This window comes from Vanellus vanellus (genome assembly GCF_965231255.1).
Source record: "Vanellus vanellus genome assembly, chromosome: 10".
NCBI lineage: Eukaryota > Metazoa > Chordata > Aves > Charadriiformes > Charadriidae > Vanellus > Vanellus vanellus.
The window spans coordinates 6436420-6462629 of NC_138915.1; the positions used below are offsets into that span (position 1 = coordinate 6436420).

Here is a 26210-nt window from a genome sequence, read left to right on the forward strand (position 1 = left end):
CATTGCATATATACACAAAGAATATAATTTGGCAATAATTTGGTAACAGAGAAATGATAGGGGCGCAAGGCCGGTGTTGAGCACGGAGCGCCTTCCCGCTGGGAGCCGGGGGGGGGCACGCTTCCGCTGCAGGGTCAGCCACAATTTACACAAATAGTCTACTCTGAAAAATAATTGAAAGCTAATACGTTCTGTATTCAGCGAACCTGTGTTTCAGTACCCAAAGTTCTGCCACAGAGGTAAACGCGGTTTCCTCGCTCTTTTTGGCTATAATAAGCTTTTTTTGTTCCTGACAAGTGTTAGCTAATTTGATGGCTTTCAACTACAGCTGTGTTTGCTGACTTGATGCTTAAAACGAGCCCTTGATTTTCTACAACCTTCTTCCTCTTCATTGTGAGCGGAGCACCAAGATGTTTAGACTAGGGTTTCCTTTGGGTTTTGGCGTTTCAAAACATGTAAAGTGCGTGGCTCTCTGGGAACGTTGTGTTTGGGGAAACAGATGAATGTCTGACATCCAACCAATCTGATCCAGAGAATATAAGGTATTATGCATAGAAATGTTTTCTTTTTAATACACCTATATCCAAGGGCCAGTTATCACAATTAATCACCGAAACGTACATTTTATTCTTTTGTAAGAAGTTTTTTTTATTTTATTACAAAACTTAATTTTCATATACATCTTTAAACATTTAACTGTCGCTAATCAGAAGCGTCAAATTAGGGTTTTCTTTCTTGAAAGGCTCTTAAGCTGGGATTGAAGAATAAGATGATTCATTGTGAAATAAACCTTTTCTCATTTGTCTTAAGGACAAATCACAAAACAAATCAAGAAAGATGGAAACTCTTCTTCAAAAGTGAACATAAACAAAATTTTAGTTCAGCTAGTCCTTCTGGAGCTAGAAGCTTCTGTTTACCCAATCTTTATAAAGATAAATCTCTGTCATTTCTGGTGTAACAAGCTTATATATCTATACCTTCTGCGGCATATAAGGCTGATCCCCGGGCATTCTGTACCCATTAAATACCTTTTGTTTCTCTTCAATTAACGGTTAGGTAGATCTTGTTTAGCCTCTCCCGTTCACTATATTTTCATCAGACCTCACTGGGGAAAATACTTTGCAATTTTAAGTCTGTCTTGAGTTCCATTTAATTTTTCTGTTTTCTTATTATTTTTGCAAATTTGAGACTTCCATAAAGGACAAATACATGGATATGCAGTTATATCTCTAATTGTATAATTGGGTACCGACGAAAGGGCTGTGCAGTGCATTAGGAATTCAGACTGGAAAACATACTGTGGGCTGCACGTTAGCGATTCACAAAGTCTGGGAATTTTCCGCATTCCTGCCCTTCGGTGGTTGTTTCAGCTGATTTCGTGCACCCTCTGGTCGCTCGCTGCAGCCTCTCTTGAAGCTGCCTGAAAGGCGATATAATCGGAAAGCAGAATCTGAGAGACTGTTTGCCAAGATGTATCTGCAGTTTATGTGCAGACAAGTGCTATAGCAGGGGGACGTTGTCATAAAAAACATTGTGATCACCACTTCCCAGAAGCCTATAGTACACAACGCAGCCTTAGAGAAAAAGAAGGGCTCGCAGCTTGGTTTTTCTTCCTTTAACAGGGAATGATTCAGCTAGAATCGAGCAGATACTTTGGCCAATATCTGGATTCTCCTGCTTTCCTTCTCCGTTAACGTTTAGCTGCCCGTTAAAAATAATCCTACAAAAATAAAGAGAACCATGTCAATGGCAGCTGTGTTTCTGTGCTAAATCTTTCATAGTACCAAATCTCCCTAATATGTACATACCTAATATGTCTAAGCAGATTTTTTTTTTTTTTTTAATTTGGAACATTTGCAATCAAAAAGAAGACTTAGTAATGTATTCCCTACTGTAATAACTAGGCAAAAATCAGAATGCACATGTTCAGCTTTTCTTCCAACCGTATCTCCTGTTAATCCCTAAACAGCACATGTGTTTGCATGGTTTATCTGCAGCCATGTAGTATTAGAGAGTTCTCAGACAGGAAAAGATTTCCTAGAACTAATCGTGTGACTGTAAATCCTGTTCGCTCTGGACAGTCAGAAATGAAGCAAGTTTACGAGTCTGCTCGTAATGACAATGTGTCCTATTTATGCAAAAGAAAATTCTGTAGTTCTGAAAAGGTTCGCAATACTCTGATTAAACACGTGTTCTGATGTATTTAGAATTTGAAACCCTAGATTAGACCGCAAAGGGCTGCAGTAAGGACGTATACCGAGGTATGCGTTCTGCAAAGAGTTTTAGAATCATAGAATCATAGAACCAGTGAGGTTGGAAGGGACCTTTAAGATCATCAAGTCCAACCATTAACCTACCCTGATAAAAACACCACCACTCCTAAACCATGTCCCTAAGCACCTCATCTACCCTTTTCTTAAACACCTCCAGGGATGGTGAATCCACCACCTCCCTGGGCAGCTTATTCCAATGTTTAATAACCCCTTCAGTGAAAAAATGCTTCCTAATATCCAATCTAAACCTGCCCTGACATAACTTGAACCCGTTTCCTCTCGTCCTATCACTTGTCGCCAGGGAGAAGAGGTCAGCTCCCATCTCTCTAAAACCTCCTTTCAGGTAGTTGTAGAGGGTGATAAGGTCTCCCCTCAGCCTCCTCTTCTCCAGGCTAAACAACCCCAGATCCCTCAGTCGTTCCTCATAAGGTTTGTCCTCCAGACCCTTCACCAGCTTTGTAGCCCTTCTCTGGACACGCTCCAACACCTCAATGTCCTTCTTGTAGTGAGGGGCCCAAAACTGAACACAGTACTCGAGGTGAGGCCTCACCAGTGCCGAGTACAGGGGGATGATTACTTCCCTAGTCCGGCTCACCACACTATTCCTGATGCAGGCCAGGATGGTGTTGGCCTTCTTGGCTGCCTGGGCACACTGCTGGCTCATGCTCAGCCAGCTGTCCACCAACACCCCCAGGTCCTTTTCTGCCAGGCAGCTTTCCAGCCACTCCGCCCCCAGTCTGTAGCGCTGCTTTGTAGAGTAAAACTTTGTTATATTTTTATAGAAAAGGGCAAATCAGAAATTCAGTTTTGTGCTCTATCTGGAGGTGTTAAATGCATGGACTAATCCACAAAACAGTTTTGTCAGGCCCCAGCTTACTAGCCCGGCTGTTTAATGAGGAGACTGTCTTGGAAAGGCGAAATTACTTGTTCAAATTCACACAAGCTCTTGGCAAAGACAAAAATAAGAGCCTAGATGTATGTCATAGCCAACGCCAGTTCTCTAACTCTGGCAGGTATTCTGATTATAAGCAACCCAAATGAAAATAAGAATTAGGAACACCTTTAAAACTTCAGAGGACATGTCGATGAAGAAATTGGAGAAGAGCTGTACCTGTAGGAGGTGTACCTGTAGGCGGTGCTGCCGCCGTCAGTGCCGTAGGGTGCCTGGAAATGCAACTGCCGGCTCTTTCTGCATGCCTGCACGCACAGTTTTGAAAAAAAAAAACAACCATATTTGTTATTGAAATGACTTATGAACATGCAGTAATTTCATTGTCACACAGAAAAATAATTTGTAAGTATTGCCAGAAAAAGACTGCAAGGATCTCTCACACCGCATAAAAACACAGGAAACATTGATTGTCTTTTTTAGGATAATGTTATTGGGCTCTTACATAAATTGATTTTTTTCTTCTCCCCCAGAATAAAGTACTTGCAACCTATTGCCTATTCCCTTCCTCTCCGCTAAAATAATTGTTTTTTCATGTTTCATAGATACTTTGCTCTAATGTTTCAAATCTTGTGATTTACAGTGTAATACATTGTCATTATCTCTGACAGCCCTATCTGAACATAGCTTACTCCTTTTTATGGAGTGCGTATTAAACCCTGACAATTCAAAGGAATGTTTTTCATTTTCTCCGTGCCCTGTTAGTTGACTCAGTATTTGTTTCCATATCTTGCTTTTCTGTTGTTTTTTGTTGTGGTTTTTTTTCCCTGGTGTTTACTATTTATTTTCCCACTTCAGTCAAATTCCCAAATATGAAGAAAAACCTAGATGTTATATAGGGATTTTTTTGCCTGACGTTATTTCTGATCCTCCCTATAGTCTTACAGTTCCCTTATGGATAGACCATTGGACAAGCTTGTTTTGAGTAGTTTTGCATTTAGATTACCCAAGCGTTGGAATTTTTAAAATTTCCTGTCTAAATATCAAAACTTAGCTAATGTTGATTTTGTTTCCAAGTGGGTTTTTTTCTGTCCTGTTTTGTGCTTCAGTATTTTACATATTTGCTTGTTCCTTCCTTTTTCAAATCAAATTTCTTTCTAGTCCCTCTAACCCATTTAGCGGTGTTGGCAGTAAGGTTAATGCTGTGCTGAATGGACTGAAATCTCCCTTCACTGCACTGGCAATGAGCCAAGTACTGTGGAAAAAGACAGCTTAATTTAAGCAATCTTATCACCGTGGTAATAGCTCCTCTAAGGGGACAGTGAGGTACCAGACCATGAACCTGAGATTCAATTATCATTAATTTATATAAAACTTTGAAGTACTAGAACAATAAGAGAAGTATTTGGGGTTCGAGGCAGTTTTGATCTTTAGTTACTATTCAGCAATATTTCAGAGCCCTAAAGTTTGATTATGGCTCTAAACACTTAAAAACTTTGAGCGTTTTGGGCTTCAAGAAGTTTATTCAGCTCATTGTACGGATGGAGTCATTCCTTTTCTAGATTATATAGCTATTTAAGGTGCACATTTAAGGTGCACATTTAAGACTTTTGGATTTCTGTTTTCCTAACAATATCATCTCGTTTACAATTCTGTTTAGTACAGGGGAGATCTTGACAACTATCACTTATCAAATGATTTATTCTGTACTGTGGTTTTCCCTTGTTCGTTTTTAATCAAGCTCATAATTGTTTGTGCTCTTCAAAAAGTACATTGATAGCCTTTCAAATTACAGAAACCTGTATGTACTCACTTTCTGTTTAAGCTGGAGTAGTGCTAAAAGCGGAAATAATTAAAGAAAAAAGCGTGTATAAATACACACTCACGTGGTTCGGTGTGAGCTCTTGGCAGGTTTATTCTTTCTCCTTGGTCTCTTCATTTGAGCATCTCGTGAATCTTGTCCCCAATGCAGAGATACAGAAAGCACTTCCGTGCCTTCCTTTTTCCCAGTTCAAGGTTTCCATAGCAAACCGAACGGCTTTTACAGCTCCCACGGCACACAGGTGTTGATGATCATACACCACCAAGCAGAGAAACAATTACTATTTGAGCAATGCAATTCATTAGGAACTTGTTTGTGGATGGCGCCGACTCCCGAGTTAAATCACCGGACTCGTGGTTATTCCAGAATGAATGCAGGGGAGGGCTTCGTTTATGATCTTTCCTTCAAATCACTGTCGTCAGTATTTGCTATTATGACATTTCACTTGTGTTTTGTCATTTTCTACCTAATTAAACAATAAATCTAACCTATAGAGAGGCTGACCGTATTACAAACAGACACATGGCAAGGGGTTTAAATTCACTTCAAGTCCCGTGTGTTTTCACTGCACAGAAGAAGGGATCCTAAAAATATTTCAGACTTCTGGACTGTAACAGGTAAATTGAAAACTGTAAATATGGCCATGAACTTAAAATAAAAGCTGTAAATATGACCCTAAATTTAATAATGTGAGAACGAAAGCTTCTTTTATGGAAATAAAGATACGAACGTTTTTCAGCTGAAGTACAATTTTCAGAATGAAGTACAATTTTCATGTTAACAGCAATGGCACTTGAGGGTCCTTCTGAATAATTTGAGATCCAGTCAGTAAGGACAATAAGGCAATTTGAATTGTTCTTATACAGTACTGTATGTTTTTTTTGGGAAGAGCTCTGGCGTGGCCTTCCCTGGCAAAGTGGGATAGTATCTGTATGTGTACGGGGGGGTTTGCCGGTTTGGTATAGTAACTTGAACAATCATGCTGCAGATACTCTTCACTCATTATTTTGAATAATGGAATAGTATATAAAATTATAAATAAAAGTAAAGATATGTTGTTATTTTATGGGCACCAGTAAACCAGCAGCCTGTTAGCTTTCTATGAAACACAGTATTTTCGTTTTCAAAACCAGAAACAGACTGAATATAAATTTTGTAAGAGAAAGGTAATTAGAGATTAATACAAAGAGCCCAGGCTGATTTGGGAAACAGACACCGTGTGGAGCAGACAGGGTCAGAGATATGCAAAAGATCCTATCTTTTCATGTTAAAGAAAAACACGTACATATGTGTAGTGTTATTGCCCGGAAATGCGTATTCCTCCCCTGGATAGCTACTTCTAGGAAATCTGTATTGGAAGACTAGGTAGTATTTACATAGATAATGCCATACACCTCTTGTCAAGTCAAATTTGTGTTATTTGTCACAGCAGCTGTACAGCTTTGTTTTAGACCGTATGCATGTGAGCGTAGGTATTTGGACGTAGACTCAAATGCTAGGAACAAAAGTCAGTTAGAATATGCATGAGTACCCATGGGAGGAAATTCGTGGCAAAGAGAACTGCATGGGAACTACTGCTTTAGTTATCTCATTCCTTTCTTTGCTTTAAGCCATGCTTCTAACCGTAGAATGTAAGCAACAGAATTACAGTATTGGTATTTTTGTCCTCTGTTCACGGTTTCAAAGTACTCTGCAATTATTACATACTATTCTTTATATAACATTTATAAATATTATTGTAAGTACTATTGTTCTCATTTTCCAGATAAAAAATTTTAAATTTATTGAAGGGAAAAAAAAAAGCTAACCATGAGCTCTCTTATTCCTTACCCCACAAATCTCCATATACATTGATCAGTTTTACTCAGCTGTTGTTTGAATCGTAGTGCTAAAAAGAAAGTCCTAAGCCACAAAAACTCACTTTTGAAAACTACTGGATTAATATAGCAATGTCACCATGTATAATAATAATAAAGCCCGTACTGATCTATAGAAGAGTAATTTGTGTCCCCACTGTGGTAGTTTTTCTTTTGTCTTTTTTTTTTTTTTCCACTAAATAGCCAATGAAACCAGAAGACAATTGTATTTTGGACAACTGTTCCACTTTAGAAGCTGTTCTTGATTGATTTTGGCACTGTCCTATATTTATATAATTATTGTCCCAGATTTCTGCCGGGGACTTGAAGGTTTAGTCACCCGGGTAGCAGGCTTAGCTTGCCTACAGCAACAACGGGCAAGTGAGTCAGCATCATGTCACTTGCTGTTCTGTACAGAAGCGAAAAGTAAAGGATAAAGATTCTTTTTACATCCTTTCACATCCAGGGTCACAGGGCTAAGTTTTCAAACACGATGTAAAATAAACATGAGCGAATAAAGGGGAGCAATTCTATGTGAATGATTCAAAAGGCAAGTCCAGCTCAAAGAGGAAATTTTAACAAAGCAGCTCTATTCCCAAAGACAAATCTCTAGGGCGTTTCAAATGTATTTCAATTATACATGCAAAAATAGAATAATAAAATAGATTAGATAAATATTTTTCATGGCAATTTCCCTCTTCTTTCACCCCTGAGCATTCTTGTTCCTACAGTTCTTGTACATAAAAAGATAAAACAAGGCAGGTAAAATTATTGGTCAGATTCTATCTATAATTATAAGTCATGTCTTATATTCACATACAGTTTTCCTGGGTTGGTTTTCAAGCTGAGGGTGTAGTTGATATGGCATATATCTTTGTTGTCAAGTAGGTGTCTTGATTTATACTGTATATTTACCTTAAAATAGGTGCCTTGTTTTTATACTATATAGTTTGCTGAGTACCATATGTGAGATTTATAAACAGAGGTCCATATTCTGATTATTGTCTGAATTTAGAAGTTTCCTTTTTTTCCCGCTCCCGCTTTGGGTACAGAATAGGGTGGATAGAAAATCAAGAAAGCAAATTTCTGCTTCTTCCCACTGTCACAGGAAACATTAAGTGACTTAAAAGGGTCAGGTAACAATGAGCTTGTGGTTGACGTTTGCCAAAGTAGCTGGGCAACTGCATCAGTTCCAAGTCCCTTTTGGCTACCATTTTTATATATTCTCCGGTTATGCCAAAAATCAGAATCCTTCTGATGTTTCAGCTACTATGCCTCTTAAAAATTCCCTTTGCACTTCTGTTGACATCTAAAAGAATTGAATTGCCTGCTTAAACATTGGTATAGATATACAGTTATGTATATTATGTGCAGTTATAGAATTTAGTTGAAAAGAAATTGAAAAATTTAAATGACTGAAGACTTCTTAGTTCTCCTATCACATAGCTATGCAACAATTTGTAACACTTTAGGGAACTATTTTTTGACTGGGAAACACATACAAGTACAAACGTGTTCCTACTTGGTTTCTCCAGGAGACTCATTTTTTTGGCCAAGGTATCGCAAGATTTGTGTTTCTACTAACTCACCTGGTGGTTCACTTTCAAATCTGCTTTTGTTCTTCATTTTTTCCTCTTACAAATGTGTGGGTTTTAATGGAAACGGAAGGAAAACATGTTATAGGTACAAATGAAGGTGGGATTCTAGGCCTACAGACGCCAGGCACAGGGTAAATGCATAGAACTTAGAGAAGCGCTAGCAAGCCCTTGACAAAGTTGAGGGACATTACTACAGTACCGGGATATCAAAATATTTTCTCAGAATTTAATTAAGGAATTCTGTGTGGGGTTAATCTCGTTTCTGTAATAGTATTACATTCCTGCCATATGAATTCAGTTGGGATGTTGCTTCGTGGGTAGCTTTTGTAAGACTTAAATTACCGTTCCAAATAAGAAGCCAAAAGTACATAACAAGACCTCCTCATAGAGAAGGATGTAAAGAAAGAAATGAACTCCTATTCTCTAACCTTCTCCTAGCTGAGAATTCATCATTTTTGTATGAACTGCACTCTTGGAGTTATATGCCATTCCTCCTAAGGTTGAACAAGACCGCTTCGATGAGCCACATGAAACCGCTTCTTTACAGAAAGCAAAGCTATTCTGTGGTCAGCAGGACTAAGAGGTCTAATTTCATGCTTTCTCTCACCTGAGCTCCCCAATAACTCCCTTCCCTCAGTCCTTATTTCTTCACTGGGCATGTCAGTGTAGCAGGTTTAGACTGAGCTATTGATGAGCCAATATGTATTCTGCTTCGTTAGCCACCGTGTGCGGTGCCGGCTGGCTGGCTCACGGGGCTTAGAGGGGACCAAGAGCTGAGTTCAGAAACGGGAGCTCACTGGGGCTTTTGCTGGTTTTATTGAGCTTTGATGGGGGGCTGGGGGCTTTGGTCCCACCCTCCCACCCCCGATTTTTATGAGTCTGGTAGGATCCTTTCCTTCCTGTGGGTTTTGCTTGAGAGGATTCAAGGTTCCAAAGTTTCACATTTGTAGAGATGAACAAATGAATAGATAGGGAAAACAGACATTGTGGCTACCTCAAGAAAGAGGGAGTGTTTTCCAACTGCCTCTTTTATATGTGAAATTATTACTGAGCCTTTAATATCTATTTATGTATTGGAATTATCAGTGTAATAATATTAAGTGACTTTTATTTCACAAACAAATGCCTTGCAGATTATGTCCTGTATTTCTCTTCTTAAGAGAATATTATCATCTTCTTTATGGATGGTTTTGATGGTTTTGTAAACATTTAGAACTTCCCCACTTGGAACGAGTGGTCTTATCAGTCATTCTTATAAATTCTCTGGCTTCTCTTGTGTTCTCAATTTATAAAAAAAAAAAAAAAAAGCCTTAGCTTCTATCTTAGATCGAATATTAAAGCACACACCAGGCTGCAGTCACATCTAAACTTTTGAACTGTGATTTTTATTATTTTGCTCTTTTGAGAGAGCACCTGATTTTATAGAATTGATAGCAACAGTTTAGCGTGTCCTAATGTCCTTTGGGAACAGTGGTGTGCTCAGACAGATGAGGAGTCGTCTGAGTTTATGAGAACATAGTCACAGTCTGGCTTTGGAAATTCGTCCTTGTGCCACCAGTGTTTTTCAAATCCGATAGAAATGTCTTTGGGTGCTCAATATATTCTCCCCAAAATGGAAGGCATAAACATGTGATTTTTAACATTTTCTCAACGTTATTTCACTGGTAGCTCAGTTTCAGCATAGCATTGCCTCAGAATCTCAGTTTTATTACAACAAGTTAGCGCTACGTAAATTCTCCTCTGTGTGAATGGAATCATCTGTCTGAGAGGGCGCGAGCTGAATCCAGCGTCTGTGCACTCATCTGCTAATAAAGAAATCCCTCTGCACACTACCATTTTACCGCCAGGCTATGAAGCCACATTTATAAAACCCCATGCAAGAGAATGAAATTATTCCTGGCTATTGACTGCAAGGCTATTAGAGCCTTAATAATAACTTTCGGTTCAGCATTTCCTTCTCTTTACCTCTGATATCTTTGAGCTGCGCACCATAAAGGACAATCAATACTGCCAATATCAGACCGGTTTGCTGTAATTTCCAAAAAATTTACATGAAAAAATATCAAGTAAGTAGCATTTTGTCATTATGTCTTGAAAATGCAAAACAATTAAAGAACTATTAACTGGTTAATTTTTTTTGGTTTGTGTGTGTATATGTATATCTACTTTGCTTATGTGTATGTCTACATATAATAACACATTTCTATTTTATATGGTGATTCTACTTCTGCTCCCTTGAATACCAGTAGGAATTTTGCTGTGATGTTCTTTCCTACCGAAAGTCTAAATGACTGTGTATCTCGTTAAATGCCAACTGAAAAGTAAGGCCTCACGTACTCGCAAAAGCCTTCGTGTGTGACAACAAAGCATTGAAGCCAAAATAACCAACTTTATTCTGATGACCTGGTACGGGGGAAGCAGCATTATATAGTCCTGTGGGCAGTTGTGTTACTTCATTGGAATTTATTATTTTACTATATTTGAGTTTAGGATTTTTGAACTAAAGTAGTTACAGGTAACATTACCATGTTCAGAGCATTGCCAGCTATACAGTGTATGTATCTATAGCTGTGAAAGTCAATGGGAAAGAAAACTAGAATGTGTTGTCTAATACAATGCCAAGATGCTGTACTCGGTCACATGCAGTTGTCCTTTTTTTGTCTGAGTGCTGTTTATTTAGGTAGTAGGTATGAAGCAGGAGTAACTAGTACTCAGCGTGACACAAAAATCTCATTCTCGTCGTCCGTCCAACGAATGCTGATACGTAGGCACTGTAATCTGTAATGCAAGCTAACCGGTATCTCATTCACCTTCTTTTTTATGTAACTGCCTGAATAAAGGCCCTTTAAAAGATCAAACTGCCCTGTAGTACCTTTTTTTATTTTCTATAATCCGGCATTTTGAGAACTGTAACCTTTCTTCTAAAATCTTATAATGGAAATACATAATATCATACTCATTACACCATTTTGGCAATTACCTTTTCAGGAGTATGTATTTACAATATTTTAAAGTCAAATGTCACAGTATAATCATGTTTCACACTCTGGAGTGTTTGATCCTGTGTACATCCCGCTGTGAATCCATCAAAGAAATTCCACCAGCGTGGATTGATTGATCCGTATATGTATTCAGAAACGTGTCCTGTGCCTTGCTGAAGGTGTAAAGGTTGGGAAGATTCTGGACCATGTCACCATTGGCCAGTCACCTTCAGCTGCGAGGTGTGTCTGTGGCTTTTGGCTTGCAGGCATCATAGTGCCACGGGATTCTAAATGCAAGATCCTCCTTCACTTGTGGCAGAAACAACTGAGGGCAGCTTGCACCCCCAGCACAAGTGGCATGGTAGCGCTTGCTGGGGGCTGCAGAGCACTTGCCCGGTGCCCAGCTGATGGAAGAACAGAGGAATGGGTTGTGCAGGAACCCACGGCAGCGACAGCCCCGGATGCTGTTCCTCAGCTGGGAGCCCGTATGAACGGGGCACGGTTCAAAGCACCCGAACTGCAAGTGGGTCGTTGCTTCACATCAGCCTCCGGCTCCCAAAGCAAAGAGCTGGCAAGCTCGGGAGAACTGAACGCTGTCCTCTAGGAAATGCCTTTCTGAGTCGGGACACTCAACAGAAAGGCTATGGAGATTCGGGCTGAAACAGTGCCTTAGCGGCAGCTCTGTGGCCAAGGCAGTCCTTGTTCTTGCAGGCTGTGTAGTGTCAGTGCCCCTTCACTTGCTTTCTCAGCTCAAACCTCGCGGCTTGAGACAGAGGAACACCGAGATGCTCTACACGGTTCCTTGGGTGCGTTTAGATGTGCACCCGTCGGAAAAGAGCGCGCTCAAGAAGCTTACTCACTTACGGAAAACAAAGGAAAGAAGCTCCAAAGAAAGATGGTGTTTCCAAAAGGGTATGTGGTTGGTATAGTCAGCCTTGGATGTGTCCTTTCTTGCCACAATGTCTGAGGACATAGCACAGGAAGTTATTGCTTAAAATTAAATATCCTTTGCCAAATTCTCTGGGAGAGCACTTGCCAGTCCTGAAAACCATCCATCTTCCTATAGACAACCATTCGATGTTTCTGACCGGAGCCTGTTCTGCAAGGCACGGTTCTGTACCTTATTTTTTCTGCTAATGTATGGCTTTGCTATTTTTTCTTGAAGGCAATCAGTCCTCCAAAACGTGTTGAAATAGGTCTCCAGATGAATTCTTTCTTAGTATGTTTGAGAATCAACACAGCAGGCAAAAGCATTTGAAGAAAAACTGCTCTCAAAATAGCTCAATTAAGAATCCTAAAGAAATTGTACTTACCTATACAGTAACTACATTCCTTCAAAATGGATTGTCCTTGTAGATTTGCCACTGAGTAGGCACCTTTCTCTTTTTTTTTCTTTCTTTCTTTCTTTTTTTGTTTGCTTTGGGTTTTTTGGTTGTTTTGTTTTTGGGTTTTGGTTTTTTTCTGTGTCATTATTTCCTATATTCTGGAGAGAATCCATAGTAAAAATAAATATTCACAGGGGTAGTGGCTTCTGCACTTTTTTTGTACTCTTGGTGAGATAAACGGGGTTGTGTGTTTGTGGAGGGAGTCGGTACGGCTGGCAGCAATTCCCGCGTCTCAGGCTCGGCTGTGTAACGAGGCACGCAGGGGCTGCTCGTCTTCGACGACCCCCAGGTACCGTACTGAGAAATAACCTTTCCCCAGTTACTGAACTGCTCTGAACCACTGGGAAGATAGTTTAGAACTAATCTGTGTTAGATTGTTTCATTAAAAAATTGCTGGCAAGCTTGCAGCGCGGTCGCAAAACTTGCAGCACGGCGGGTATTCAAGTACACACTTTGCTGTCTTTGGTACTTTCTGTGGATATGTGCAGTATTTGTCATGCAGTGCTTCTGTAGTTCCTTTCGCTTCTTGAATCGCAGAGTGGTTTTTACAACATGGTTCTTTGTCTTCTTTCCGTAGGCATTTCCTATTTAAACATGGATCTGGGTCTTCAGCTATCTTCAGCGCAGCCAGTCAGAACTATCCTTTAACATCCAATACTGTTTACTCTCCACCTCCTAGGCCTCTTCCTAGAAGTACCTTTTCTAGACCTGCCTTCACTTTTAACAAACCTTACAGGTGTTGCAACTGGAAGTGCACCGCGCTGAGCGCCACTGCTATCACGGTTACGCTGGCGCTGCTGCTAGCCTATGTTATCGGTAAGCCTCTCTTGCTTTTCTGTGCTCCTTGTTCTTTACCTGTTCCGGTCTGTTGTCTCGCTTGCTTTTGCCCTAATACAAAGCCTGGTTTGCTAACAATGTTTGCCATTGGGTGCTCCGTAAAATTCTGGCGAGCAAAATGCTGAATACAACATGGAATTCTCATTAACGTTCTACTCTGTTAACCTTGATACTGCCTAATGGAGAAAGAAATATTATTCAAGATGACATGTTTGTACTAGCAGAGGACGCCTACTGATTTTAATTGCTGTGATATTCTTCTTAAATTAAACATTTGATTTTCATATTTAGCCTTATAACATTGTTGCCCTTAAAGAATTACTCGCAAAAGACTGATAACGCTTAATTGTATTTTGCCTTGCTATCTTTATTTCATTTCTTCAGACTGGTCACAACTTAAATCTTTCGTTTTTTCCTCTTAATTCTTGTATCATCGGCTAGAATGACAGCTAGCTCTAAAAGTATGTAGTATTTCACGCCATGCCGTCCCTTTAATGAATTATGTTTCAGAAAAACGTTACATAGGTTGAAGTTCAGTCACTTATTTTCAAACCCATCTTTGTAAGTACCTAACTTTCCAATTTTGTTGTCACGATAAACGGGCAGGATTTATCAGAGTAGCTAGAAGCACCTTCCTTTCTTTGGAAGACAGCTATATTGGAGGTGGGCTAGGAGCCAATGCGATTACAATTGTACATGGGAGAGCGAGTCTTTGTGACTTGCTATATGACGTTTTGCCTGAACATTAAGTATCGCGTTGGATTTTCAATCTGAATTGAAAATATTACAAAACTTCCATTATGTGGGATCTTAGAATGCGACCGTGGCTTCTGTAAACGTGGGGAGATCTAATTAATTTTTGCCCGTGTGATGCACTTTCTCACCAGCGCTCTGGGTTTGTTGATTTGGTTACCAGTTTGCAGGTGGGCGGGAGCCGGGCATTCCCCAGCATCTTACGGCGTGAACCGCAGTAACTCTGGGTGTGCCTGAAAGAGTGCTTTGGGCTTGGTAAAACTTGTACAGAGATACGAGTACAGATACCTCCAAACCGATAAGTGGCCACTGGTTTTCTATATTCTCTGAATAAATGTCTCGATAGTGAAAATTATTACCACTTCGGTCATTTGTGTTTTCCACTGGATATTTTGTCCCCTCGTGACAAAGTTCTGGTTACTGTCAGCGAGACGCTCATTAGGAGGGATTTTTTCTAACGTCCTCATCTAATGCAGATGGGAAAGCAGATTTGATCATTTCTGGTATATGATTATTTGAAAGCACCTGAGGATCCAGTAAGCTACATTAATTGCAGATTTACATAACAGCTGGTGAGCATATGCCCTCAGTTAGGACTGGCTGTATAATTCTTGCAGCCTCGTCTGTTTGCTACATGTATATCCCACCCACACCATTTCGACTTTATCTGGATGAAGCGCTGTCTGTTTCATCCCTGCTTAGATTTCAGTCTGCCACTGAAAATTTTGTTGCTTTTCAGAGATACACTGCTGCGTGTCATCAGCCTGAGAAGGCTGTGAGCGCTCCATGTCACTGGGAATTAAAAAGCTCTGTATGAGTTTCCTGTAGACGTGTCTGTTTATCTTAACCTTGTAACATAAAGGCGTAACGTGTTTACTTTACTTGTACAGAACTAGGTAAAATGAAGATGTCTTTGTGTTTTATAAATTATTAGTATTTCTAGTTATGTTTTCTGTAGCAAAATATAAATCTCTGAACCAGGAATTCCAATTCAGAACATTTTCCAATTTTCCAAGATGCCATTATTTGCTCTTGTTTACCCCAGAAATTTTCCAGTTGTATAAGCTTTCCTGCAGATTCGGGTAGTATTAGTTAGCTTATTCCAAATTAATATTCACGCTGCCCATTTCTAGTTGGTTAAATGTATAAATAAGTTCATGGTCTGTTCTTATGAGTCAGGTACTTTCCCTTTTGTTAGGTATGAATAATAGCATATAAACTATTTTCAAAGTTCACTTGCTCTGTAGGGTTTCATATTTGCATATCTTTTCACGTCAAAAATTTAAATGTTCATCTTTTAAATATGAGTGGTTGAATATACAAAATCAGACTGTATGTAACACTCTGAAGTTTAACTTCACTCCCCCGAGTGTTTTCTCGTTGCTCACCACGATTCAGGTCCCTCGGTCCTCACTCCGGGCACGTTTCCTTTGAGTCAGAGGGAGTTACGTCTGAGCAATGACTACAGACTTGGGCGCAAACTGCAAAATAAAACTCATTTTAATTTCAGGATCAAACTTAGCCTGGGATCAGCTCAGTGGTTGTTACTGGCAGAATAAGGAACTCTATTTAAAGGCGAAATTATTTTCACCGTTGTATTTTAGACTGCATTAACTTACAATAAGCTGTGATTTCAGGGCACATGAATGTAGAATAAGCTTTTTCCTTCCCTTATCTAATAACTTAAATGTGCTTTCTCAAATATCTTGCATCACCATTAGATGCACGAGCTACACGTTACTGTTAAAAATAGGCCCAAATCTCAGCCCCAAGTCAGAACATTCCCAAAGTCTTGGAAACCCAAAGCTTATTCCAGATCAAAATTTGCAAACGGCTCTTATATTTCTAACAAACGGAGACCTGCTCTAAGTGCTCTAAGCTGTGATTTCTTTTCAGTCAAAAGGTAAAGTAGCAAAATGTTTTTGTTCTTTTATTTTTCAGTCTTCCCCTATTATCAGTGAGATTCACTCAATCTCAATTCACTCTTATCTCAATAGAGAAGCTTTTACTTGAGAACACACGCTTCTTCTGTATTTTCTCTCCTTTGAACTACTAGTCAGTTAAAAAAAAAATTGTCTCTTCGTATTTTCATTTTTGGCCTACAATGACCATGTTTATTATTTGGTCCTTTCTGGAATAAATTTGACTATTATAGGGACAGTAAGGAAATCATAGAACCCTGTAGACGGTTGTGTAACAGCTGATTTATTGAAAATCATTAGTCGTAATATTTAGTTTATCAAGTAAAACAGGTATTTTCACTTCGACAGGGTAATTTCTGTGAATAGGTTCTAAAGTCATAGTTGTTACTCCAGAAAAACCTCATTTCATAAAGTGGATGTTTGGTCTCCACGCTGTAAACGTGTTGAATTCTTTTCTATCGAAGAAAGGCGTCTATACTTTTATTTTTCTTCTGTACTTTCATATAAGCCGAGAACTGCATTCCTGGCAAGCTGGGGCACAGTTGCTTGAATTAGCCCGCGCAGAGGGCAGCACGGCAGGTGAGCCTTTGGGGCACCCAGCAGGGAGGTGAGGGGGACCCCGGGGGCTGCAGCGGCTCCGCCGGCGGCGGGGGGCGCCCGGCCGGGGCTGCGGGGAGCGGGCAGAGCCTTCGGCTGAGGCAGAGCGGAATTGCCAGCGGAGTGAAAGGCTGAGTAGGGAAAATGAGTTATCTGCTCTTCAGACAGCAATGTGAAATGGGCAAAACCTGCCTGCCAGCGGTCTCCGTGTCTGGCGGGCACACGAGCTGCGTGTGGCTTAAATTTTGTGCAAATGAGTGCTCAAATTTACAAAAAAAAAAAAAAAAAAAAAAAAAAAAAAGTCTTGAGGGAAAATTTTAGAAATCCAGTTGCCTTGAAGTTTTTCTATTTTTGGTTGTGAAACAGAAGTGGATAAATCCCTGGGAACGTGTTGAGGTATGTTTCTCTGGCGTGAGGCGTTTGAGGGGCCTGAGCTGGATCCCTGTCACCGCTCTGGGCTCGGGTACTCGCAGAGGTGGCACCTTGCAAAAGCACAGTGTGGAAAAGAAAACTGAAATTTCTCTAATACTTTTAAAATAGGTTATTTTATCTGGTAAGTAAGATGAGGACACTGTATACATACTGATGTCCAAAGGCTATAACATAGATTCCAAATTATGACTTGAAAGACAAGGACATACCTGTTTGATTCAATGTGGTAAACAGTCGTGTCTTTCTGTTCATCCATTGGTCTTTGTTGCTCTAAAGAGTATAAATCAGGCTACCGTTGTGGAATGGTATAGTAAATATTCTCTTTTTTTAATCTCATTGTAATAAAAACCTAAGAAGCCATCAGCAGTTACCGAAGAAATTTGACCAAAAATTTCAGAGTAAACAAGGCGAGTACAAGAGAGAGAATTAGAAGTAGAATATGTTTTCTTTAATTTTTCAGGAGCACACCATTTTCTTTAAGTACAATACAATGTTTGATGTGGCTGCTCATCTAGTCAGTTATTTTTAGCCCATTAGTAAGTAGGATTTTTCTTCCGTGATACCTTACCATTTTGTCAGCCGCTGATTTGGACTTGCAAATCACTGGTCCTATTGATCAAAGGTGCTGAACTCCTACGGTTCCTATTGATTTCAGCAGGAGATGCAAATGTTCAGTGCCTCTGAAAATTGCATCCCGTGTTCTTAGATTTAACCATCCCTGACTACAAAATGACTATTTTATATACAAATGAATTCTCAAGTATGAATATGAAGTTGTCCCTATCCTTCATGATATTATCACTATTTATGAGTAAGCGCTGGAGATGGGTGTTGCGTCTTAAATTATATTCATACAGAGGGTGAGGAAATTAAAACCTTTCTGCTGTCTGCCATGGTGACCTGTCATTTCTCGCGCTGTGCACAAGGTAGAGGAGTGATGGATTCAACATTGGGAAAGGCTGGGCCAGATTTTAAGGATGTGTGTATCTCAGTGCGTAGATTTGTAATATTGGTTGCATAGCTTTATTCAATATAAAATAGAAGTCCTTAACTCTAAGAACTAGAAAATATGCAGAGAAGGCTCAAGGGGAAAACAAGCTGATTTGACACTGAAGAATATCGCGGTAAAGTAAACATTGTTAAATGTTTCAGGTATACATAAAAGCTGGGACGCAGCTGTGTGACTCTGGAATATGGTTGCACTCCTTAGTGGGACAGCTCTCACTGTGATGGGTACATCGGGGTTTCACAGCTGGAAATCGTGGCGTCTGTTCTCTCCGAGCCTGGGTCTGCTCATGAAGTTTATATTGTACAAATCTTGAAGTACACTGAGGAGAAAGGCTGACAGCATTGTACTGTTGTCTAAGATTAGGTTTTCTTTGTTCCTGGGTAGTAATGAAAAATGAAACCAGGCCAGTCATTATACATCCCAGTAGGAGGACTGCAAGAGACGAGGGGATCTATTCTCAGGTATAAAAAATGTTAGGTATAAAGAGAAGACTGCTTGAGAGTTAAGATGGCTATAACAAATATATGGAAAAATCCTTATTTCATGAAAGGCCATCTATGGTCCGAAATAACTTATCGCTTCAATATGGATTTAAAAAAATAATAAAAATCTTAAGACTGAATCACATATTAACAGTCTCAAACTTTCAAATTTGGTTAGAGCAGAATGACATCGCATTTTATTTACAAAATGAGTTTACGACAGAAGAACAACCCTTCTGTAGGTCAGGATCAGAACTTTGATTCTGACTCTTACTTGTTTTCAGGTATTTTCACCTTTACAGCGCCCAACTGGAACTGAGGCACTGATGCACCCATGGCTTTGTGCCACAGCGAAATCCAGTTTTATAAGCAGAGCCTGCTAGCAGTTACAGAAAAGAAATACTTTTCTGGCACGTAGTCAGAGCAGGTGCAGAAAGAATAGTCAGCTGCTGATATACATTCTACTACGGCTCTTCTAAAGTCTGGGCTTCAGGGGGATGATCTACTGAGATTTTGTAAAATAACTGGAAACAGCAGAGAAAGCTAAACAAAAGCCTTTAGTGGAGGTCAGCAATTTGGAGAGACTTCACGTTTGTAGGATTTTTGTCCTCTGAAGTTCGTCTTGTGGGTTGATAAGTACTTCCTGTACAGGACTTTTTGACATCTCCCCACTACTGAGAGTCTCTTTTGCACTGGAGCCAAGCCTCTTATTCATATTCTGCCAAACGTGTAGCACAGGAGTTGACAAGCTGTGCTTACACAGAAGGTAGATAAGAATAAATTAAATTAGATCATTGGCTTCATAGCAGATGGCGGGTTAATCCAGTTTACAAAGCGAGTTCTGAAAAAAATGCTTATATATTTGTGAATATTTACTCGAGTGTGCTGCAGAATTGCGGGGACTGAGTTAGTTTATCTGGAAGTGTCAGTTTGTTTTGTTTAAATGTTGAACAAAATAAGCAATCTGGCCATATACTTCGGAGGTAAAGACCCAGGCTTTGGTTCTGAACAGGGCCCAACTGGTTTCACTTACAGCAGTAACGTGAAGCAACCGAAAAGCTGCCTCTGGATAGAGAAAATCCCTTAGGCAGCATAAAGTCACAGCAGCCTTTCGTGTCTTTGTTCCATGAAGGAAATTTATGTGAAAGGTAGGAGATATAGGCCTTTAATTTATCTTCTTCTGCAAAAGGTCTGTTTTATACCTAATAATTATTTTTTACCTAAGCAGCATAATAAATTAGCCAAGAAAAGCTCTGTACTACAAGTTGAATCTTCTGTATTCAAGAGAGGTCATTTAAAGTTACCCCGAGCACCTCCACTGAGGAGGAAGCTTAGTTTCACCATAATCCTGTGGCATCCTCCAGTCTCTTTAGCTACACTGACTACAGACCCCTCCAAATTTAGCATCTGCAATAACATCCATAATGCATGTTGTGTTAGAAAAAAAAAGTGTATGCCCACTTTTGTGTTACAATTTTATCTGAAACTTTGAATTAAACACAGCTATCTAATAAAATATAAATGAAATATAGGTACTGTGGCATCCATCATATAAGCTCTATCTCCAAACATTATGTAAAGAAGGTCAAATTTTGCCTTCAGATATATTTGCCTGCCTCCAGATCACCTCAGTGAAAGCCATGCACAACTCTGCTCCTGGCAGAATGCAACGCATAAATAACACGGAGCAAAGTAATAATGTAATGATGGGGGGAATGTACCGGAGGTTCGAGAAAGCCAAGAAAGAATATCTTTTCAAATGAGCGTTGCAGTAGGATGGAAGAACCAAGGAAACAGAGAAATCAAGTTGGAAGTTCATGAATGCCGGGTAACGAAGCGCGGTTGCTACCAGCAGGGAGAACGTCGGCACTCGGTTTTTAGACACGAGGTTCAGTTAGGCCCAGGTGAAGGGATGTTATGGGCTGATGCTCCTGGTGACTCGCTGCAGCCCCTCCTCACTGAAAGTAAGAAGTTTGCAGTTGTGAAGCATACTGATGCTGCTAACGAGCTGCTTAATCTCCACTTGCCTGGGAGTCCTTGGGTTTTGCTTGAAACTGTAGCAGTTCACCAGTGACTTTGTTCACCCTGCCAGTAGCTGAGGTATTTTAGGTGCTGCAAAATACAGGGTACCCGCTTGCAGAATTTTTGTGGAATCCCAGGTGGGCAGAGCCAAAATAGCTTTTGCTTTTTCTGTAATACCCGTGTGGTCATCAAACCTCAAAGGCTGTTTTTTGTGTTCGGTGGAAAGTTCAGCTGCATCCAATAATGCATCTTTAGTCCTAATGGTAGGGCTTGGTACTGTTAGTCAGCAGCCAGCCCTCAAAAGTACTGCAGTCAAGGTCTTTTGTGTAAACGTCAATCTGGAAGGCAGAAATTTGCGGAAAGGGCAGAGACCTTCATCAGAAAGTGAATCTCCGTCCTTTTTACCCAGCCCAGTCCTAAGTTGGACAGAGTGATGGTGTCATCTTCTACTTGGTTTGTGGAGTAAGGTCTTATCCCTGGGCACTACACACGGGAAATACAGCTGAGAGTCTTACAAATGCAGTTATGCCGTGGGAAATGGCACTGTGGCTCACTGGGGAATTCAACAGTGTTCCTTTATGTAAAGGGGGAAAAGCAAAAGCCAAAAATCCACTAGAAAACTCAAAGAGAGAATGACTCAAAAGAGAAGTTCAAGGATTTTAATGAAATTCAGTATGTGCCTACTTACTTCTAAAGAGATTTGAGAGAGAGAGATTCAAAAGTTTTATTTAATCTTATTTGGTGAAATATGTGTATATTTAACACATGATGCACATACGTTGTAGGAAACACAGGCGTTGTAGGAATTATATATACCCTAGGTAAAAGAAAAGTATCACAGAAAATGAAGAGGTGAGGTAGGGCTCTATGTCTGCTAAATAAACATTTATTATTCCCTGCGGTTAACTTCTGAAATTGATATCTCTAAGAACTAATGGCTTTACTGGTGTATGTGGTCTGGTTATTACTAGAGTGATACCTGGATCTGAAGGCAATTTCTCAAGAGCTATACCTAATGAAATGAAAATCAGATTGATTTCAAGATTGCAAGGTGACTGGGTTTCTGCAGTGATAGAAGTCACTCAGTTGAATTCAAGTAGACCTTATTTTCATATTCATGTGCTTGGTTGTTCAAACACTCACTCTTGCATGTTGTTTAACGTGAAGCTGATCTACCAGTATCCCGTGGCATCTCCCACGGACTAGAAATCCAAGGCTGGCAGAGCCCATCATCTCTACAACGCCGTTGGTGTTTCTCTGGAGGGAGGAAACTGACTGTCAAACATACATACAAACAGCTTTGCGAGCTTGCCAAGCTTTGGCATGAACTATAAAAACAGCAGCACTTCCCCAGCCTGAAGGAAGACAAAGCGAGCAAACTATTCCAGTTGGTGCGAATGGATGACAAAATGCATAGTGTGTGTAATCTGGAAAAGACATACAGTAAGGAAAAAGGTGGTCTACATACTCGGTCCTTGCTTCGCGACGTACCCTCTGCAGCACATGCAAATGCTGTCTTAGGAAATGAATAACAGCACAATGGAAATAGCACAAGAAAGCAACTAGATTATATTCATGTTTCTGTAACCACTAAAAGCTTATTGAAGTGTGCAGTTATGTTTTGCATCTAGGGTTGATCTGTTTCAAGTGCTGTTATAATTATTTGCATTAGTATAAATGAAATGTACGTTCATTAGTTACCAATCCCATTGAGCTTTGTTCCTTTCTGTTGTTATTAACTCTTTAAATCATAATAATGTCCAGAAGCTCAAGCCAGGAGCAAGAGTCACCTGCTCTAGAGATGTCAAGGCATGTTGATTTTTGTTGTACCTTCTGTACGTAGAAGTAATGTCTTGCATTAATAAGCTCAAAGATCAGAGCTTCGGTCTGTGTCGTCTGACTGCAAGACTCTTTTCAAAGCATTAGCATGGTCCCTCTATCATTTCAAGTCCATGGAATACGAAACACGTCTCTGGCTTGAGATCTCACCACTGACACTGGAGTAAAGTGCTAGCATCTCTTCTGGGGAGTGGGAATTTACTGTCCAGTGGTGCGTCTCCAGAGCCCAGACCTGATGATGGTGAAGCAGTGGTTGGAGAATTCAGTAAATTTGGCTCTCTTTTCCTGAAGCCAATATAAAAAGTATAAATGTGTAACAAATGCTGTCACTGCACTAATTCGATAGTTTGCCAATCATACCAAGCCGTTTGGCGAGGTAGACATGCTGGAGGGGAGGGATGCCATCCAGAGAGACCTGGACAGGCTGGAGAGGTGGGCCCAAGCCAACCCCATGCAGTTCAACAAGGCCAAGTGCAACGTCCTACATCTGGGTCGGGGCAATCCTAAGCACAAATACAGGCTTGGCGGGGAATGGCTGGAGAGCAGCCCTGAGGAGAAGGACCTGGGGGTGCTGATTGATGAGAAGCTCAACATGAGCCAGCAGTGTGCGATCGCAGCCCAGAAGGCCAACCGTATCCCGGGCTGCATCAGAAGAAGTGTGGCCAGCAGGTCAAAGGAGGTGATTCTGCCCCTCTACTCCACTCTCCTGAGACCCCACCTGGAGTACTGCATCCAGCTCTGGAGTCCCCAACGTAAGAAGGACATGGACCTGCTGGAGAGTGTCCAGAGGGGAGCTACAAGGATGATCCGAGGGCTGGAGCACCTCTCCTATGAGGAGAGGCTGAAAGAGTTGGGCCTGTTCAGCCTGGAGAAGAGAAGGCTCCGGGGAGATCTTATTGTGGCCTTCCTATACCTAAAGGGGGCCTGCAGGAGAGCTGGGGAAGGGCTTTTTACTCGGGCATGTAGCGATAGGACGAGGGGGAGTGGCTTTGAACCTGAAGAGGGCAGGTTCAGATTGAACATTAGGAAGAAGTTTTTCACTGTGAGGGTGGTGCGGCACTGGAACAGGTTGCCCAGAGAGGTTGTTGAGGCCCCATCCCTGGAGGTGTTCGAGGCCAGGCTGGACGCGGCCTTGGGCAACCTGGTCTAGTGGGAGGTGTCCCTGCCTATGGCAGCAGGGTTGGAACTCCATGGTCTTCAAGGTCCTTTCCAACCTAAACCATTCTATGATTCTATGAAATGCTCTCCTTTGCTTGCTTTGGTTCATGTGTTTGTGGCTGGGTAATGCAGGAGTGCACAGATCTGGGATTAATTATTTTCGATTGGCAGGTTTGCATTCCTGTGCTCGTTTTTGCAAGCCCTCGCCAGGAACCCACTGAAGGCATGGGGTTTTGCTTTGTAATTTAACTTTTCAGCATGCAAGGGAGGCTTGTGAGCAAACACATGGAAAATGGATAATAGACTCTAGGTTTCCTGTTTGTACTGAGATTTTTTTTCCTTAAAGGATGTGCAAGTGCAAAAGAAAACAATGTACTTTCCATTCTAGATCACACTTACTTCTTCCGAGAGTCTCCAAGGTTCCTACATGATTCGGCAAGGGGAAAAATATATTGCCTTTTAGGCTCCCACTGTGGACAGATCCTACTCAGTGCAAATTGCTGCATGTGGCTCAACAGCCCACTACTCCTGATTTGCTCTTTATGTGACAATTTCAGCTCCTCTGTAGGGGGTATCCTCAATCCCTCTTTTAGTGGGTCATCAGTCCTCCCTGCTGAGTTACTTCAACGCTAAGGCAGCCTCTTCCTTGGAAGAATTTGCCCTCCTCAGTAAGACCTAGGTAATTGCCTAGAATGACTGCAGTACTATCACATTATGCTTAAAATAAGATCCTCCGTTGCTGTCTTTCTTCTACCATTTTTCGACGCCTCAGATCAGAAACAACAGACAGGAAGGCAGAAAAAGTGAATGGCTTTGTAGGCAAAGCGGAGTAGGCAGCCCCCACGGATGGTAGAAAGGATAGTTTATAACTTCGTAAAATGATTAATTTAGTAGATTTCCCAGTGCATACATAAATAACAACTATATTTCTGTTAATGTGTATTGTAGAATAATTGCATATATTTTACATCTAGAGCCAGTTTTTTACCTGCAGTGTAATTCTACAGTAAATCTATGGAGTCAGTATTTTTACTAATGTTTAACCGAAGTGAAAAGATATGGGAATGCGGTGGGCACAGTTTCACTTAGAACTGGGTTGGAAAGGTGAAGGTTTTACTTGGTGTCAGTGCTTTAATCAACAAACTCTGAGCTCTTTGGCAGTTGAAAGCTGAGGAACAACATTGATGTAGCGTTAGACTCTGTCACAAAATATTTAATTCATTCAACTGTTATCCTTTTAAATGCAAGTATTTCCATTAACTGCTGTAGAACTTCATCACCCTGACCTGGCTGAGCTCCAAAAGAAAGTGTGGAAACTAATTAAACATTGAGTTTTAAGGTAAAATAGTAAATTGCTCATTAGACCCCTTGAAATTCTGATTTATTACTAACAGAACAAAGTAATACTTGACTTTGCAGAAACTGGGTCGTAGCATTCTTTCGTAGCCTGACTGAAGGTACTGTAGCTTAGACACCAATTAATTGGTCTTCGTTTTTTTGCAGCAGTACACTTGTTTGGTTTAACCTGGCAACTCCAGCCTGTTGAAGGACAGCTATATGAAAATGGAGTTAGCAAAGGAAATAAAGGAACAGAATCCACGGATACTACTTACTCACCAATCGGAGGAAAAGTTTCTGATAAAACAGAAAAAAAAGGTACGTGTGAATGAGAGGACAGATTATGAAGATTTAAACATTACCACCGTTCAGATTCTGTATTTGCTATAGTTTGACACTGTTTTGAGTTCAGGTTCTATCTTCTCTAGTACGATTTTAAAACACATAGGAAAAGCCCATAACCGGATTTCTTGTTTTAGCAGAACTCTCACTGAAGTTAGCAACCCATCCAAGCCATTCGGAAGTTAATGTTCAACAGCAAAATAATCGCCCTTCTTTTGTGAGAGAAGAGAGATTAAAGCGTTTGGCTTCTGTCTCAAGACAGGGGAGGGGACCCTGTATTCTCCTTGTTTGGTTCGTGCCCGGGGTTGGTGCTGTGCCTGTCTTGCAGACCAAAGTCAGTCTTGGGCAAAGTGAAACCCTTTGTACTGACGGGTCAAAATATGCAGAGGGGTAGAAATCTTAATGCTTTTAAAGTCATCCAGTTCTTGAAGGCGTAAGCTAAAATACAGCATCCTGTCACATCCTGCCTTAACCAGTCATAGCGAATCAGCTCGCAGGAAGCTACTGAGGTTCCACAAAGCGCCTGAGCCAGTCTGGCAGCTCCCTGCTGCCAGGGGGACAGTCCTGCTGCCAGGGGGGGACAGTCCTGCTGCCGGGGGGACAGTCCCGCTCTGCCCCGCTCTCTCCCTGTGCGGCTCCTGCGGCCCCATGCCCGCTGCAGGCATTGTCTCACGG

General features: G+C 40.8%; 1 protein-coding gene across 2 annotated transcripts in view; it reads left to right on the forward strand.

Annotated features, from left to right (window-relative positions):
- Positions 1 to 26210, forward strand: part of TENM1 (teneurin transmembrane protein 1) — a gene marked incomplete at both ends in the record, with an annotated part of 259760 nt that overhangs the window by 93966 nt on the left and 139584 nt on the right. For both annotated transcript variants that reach the window (XM_082488474.1, XM_082488475.1), the window contains 2 exons: positions 13382 to 13620; positions 25359 to 25511. In XM_082488474.1, coding sequence (XP_082344600.1) covers positions 13382 to 13620; positions 25359 to 25511 — 392 coding nt within the window. The remainder of the gene's footprint in view (positions 1 to 13381; positions 13621 to 25358; positions 25512 to 26210) is intronic.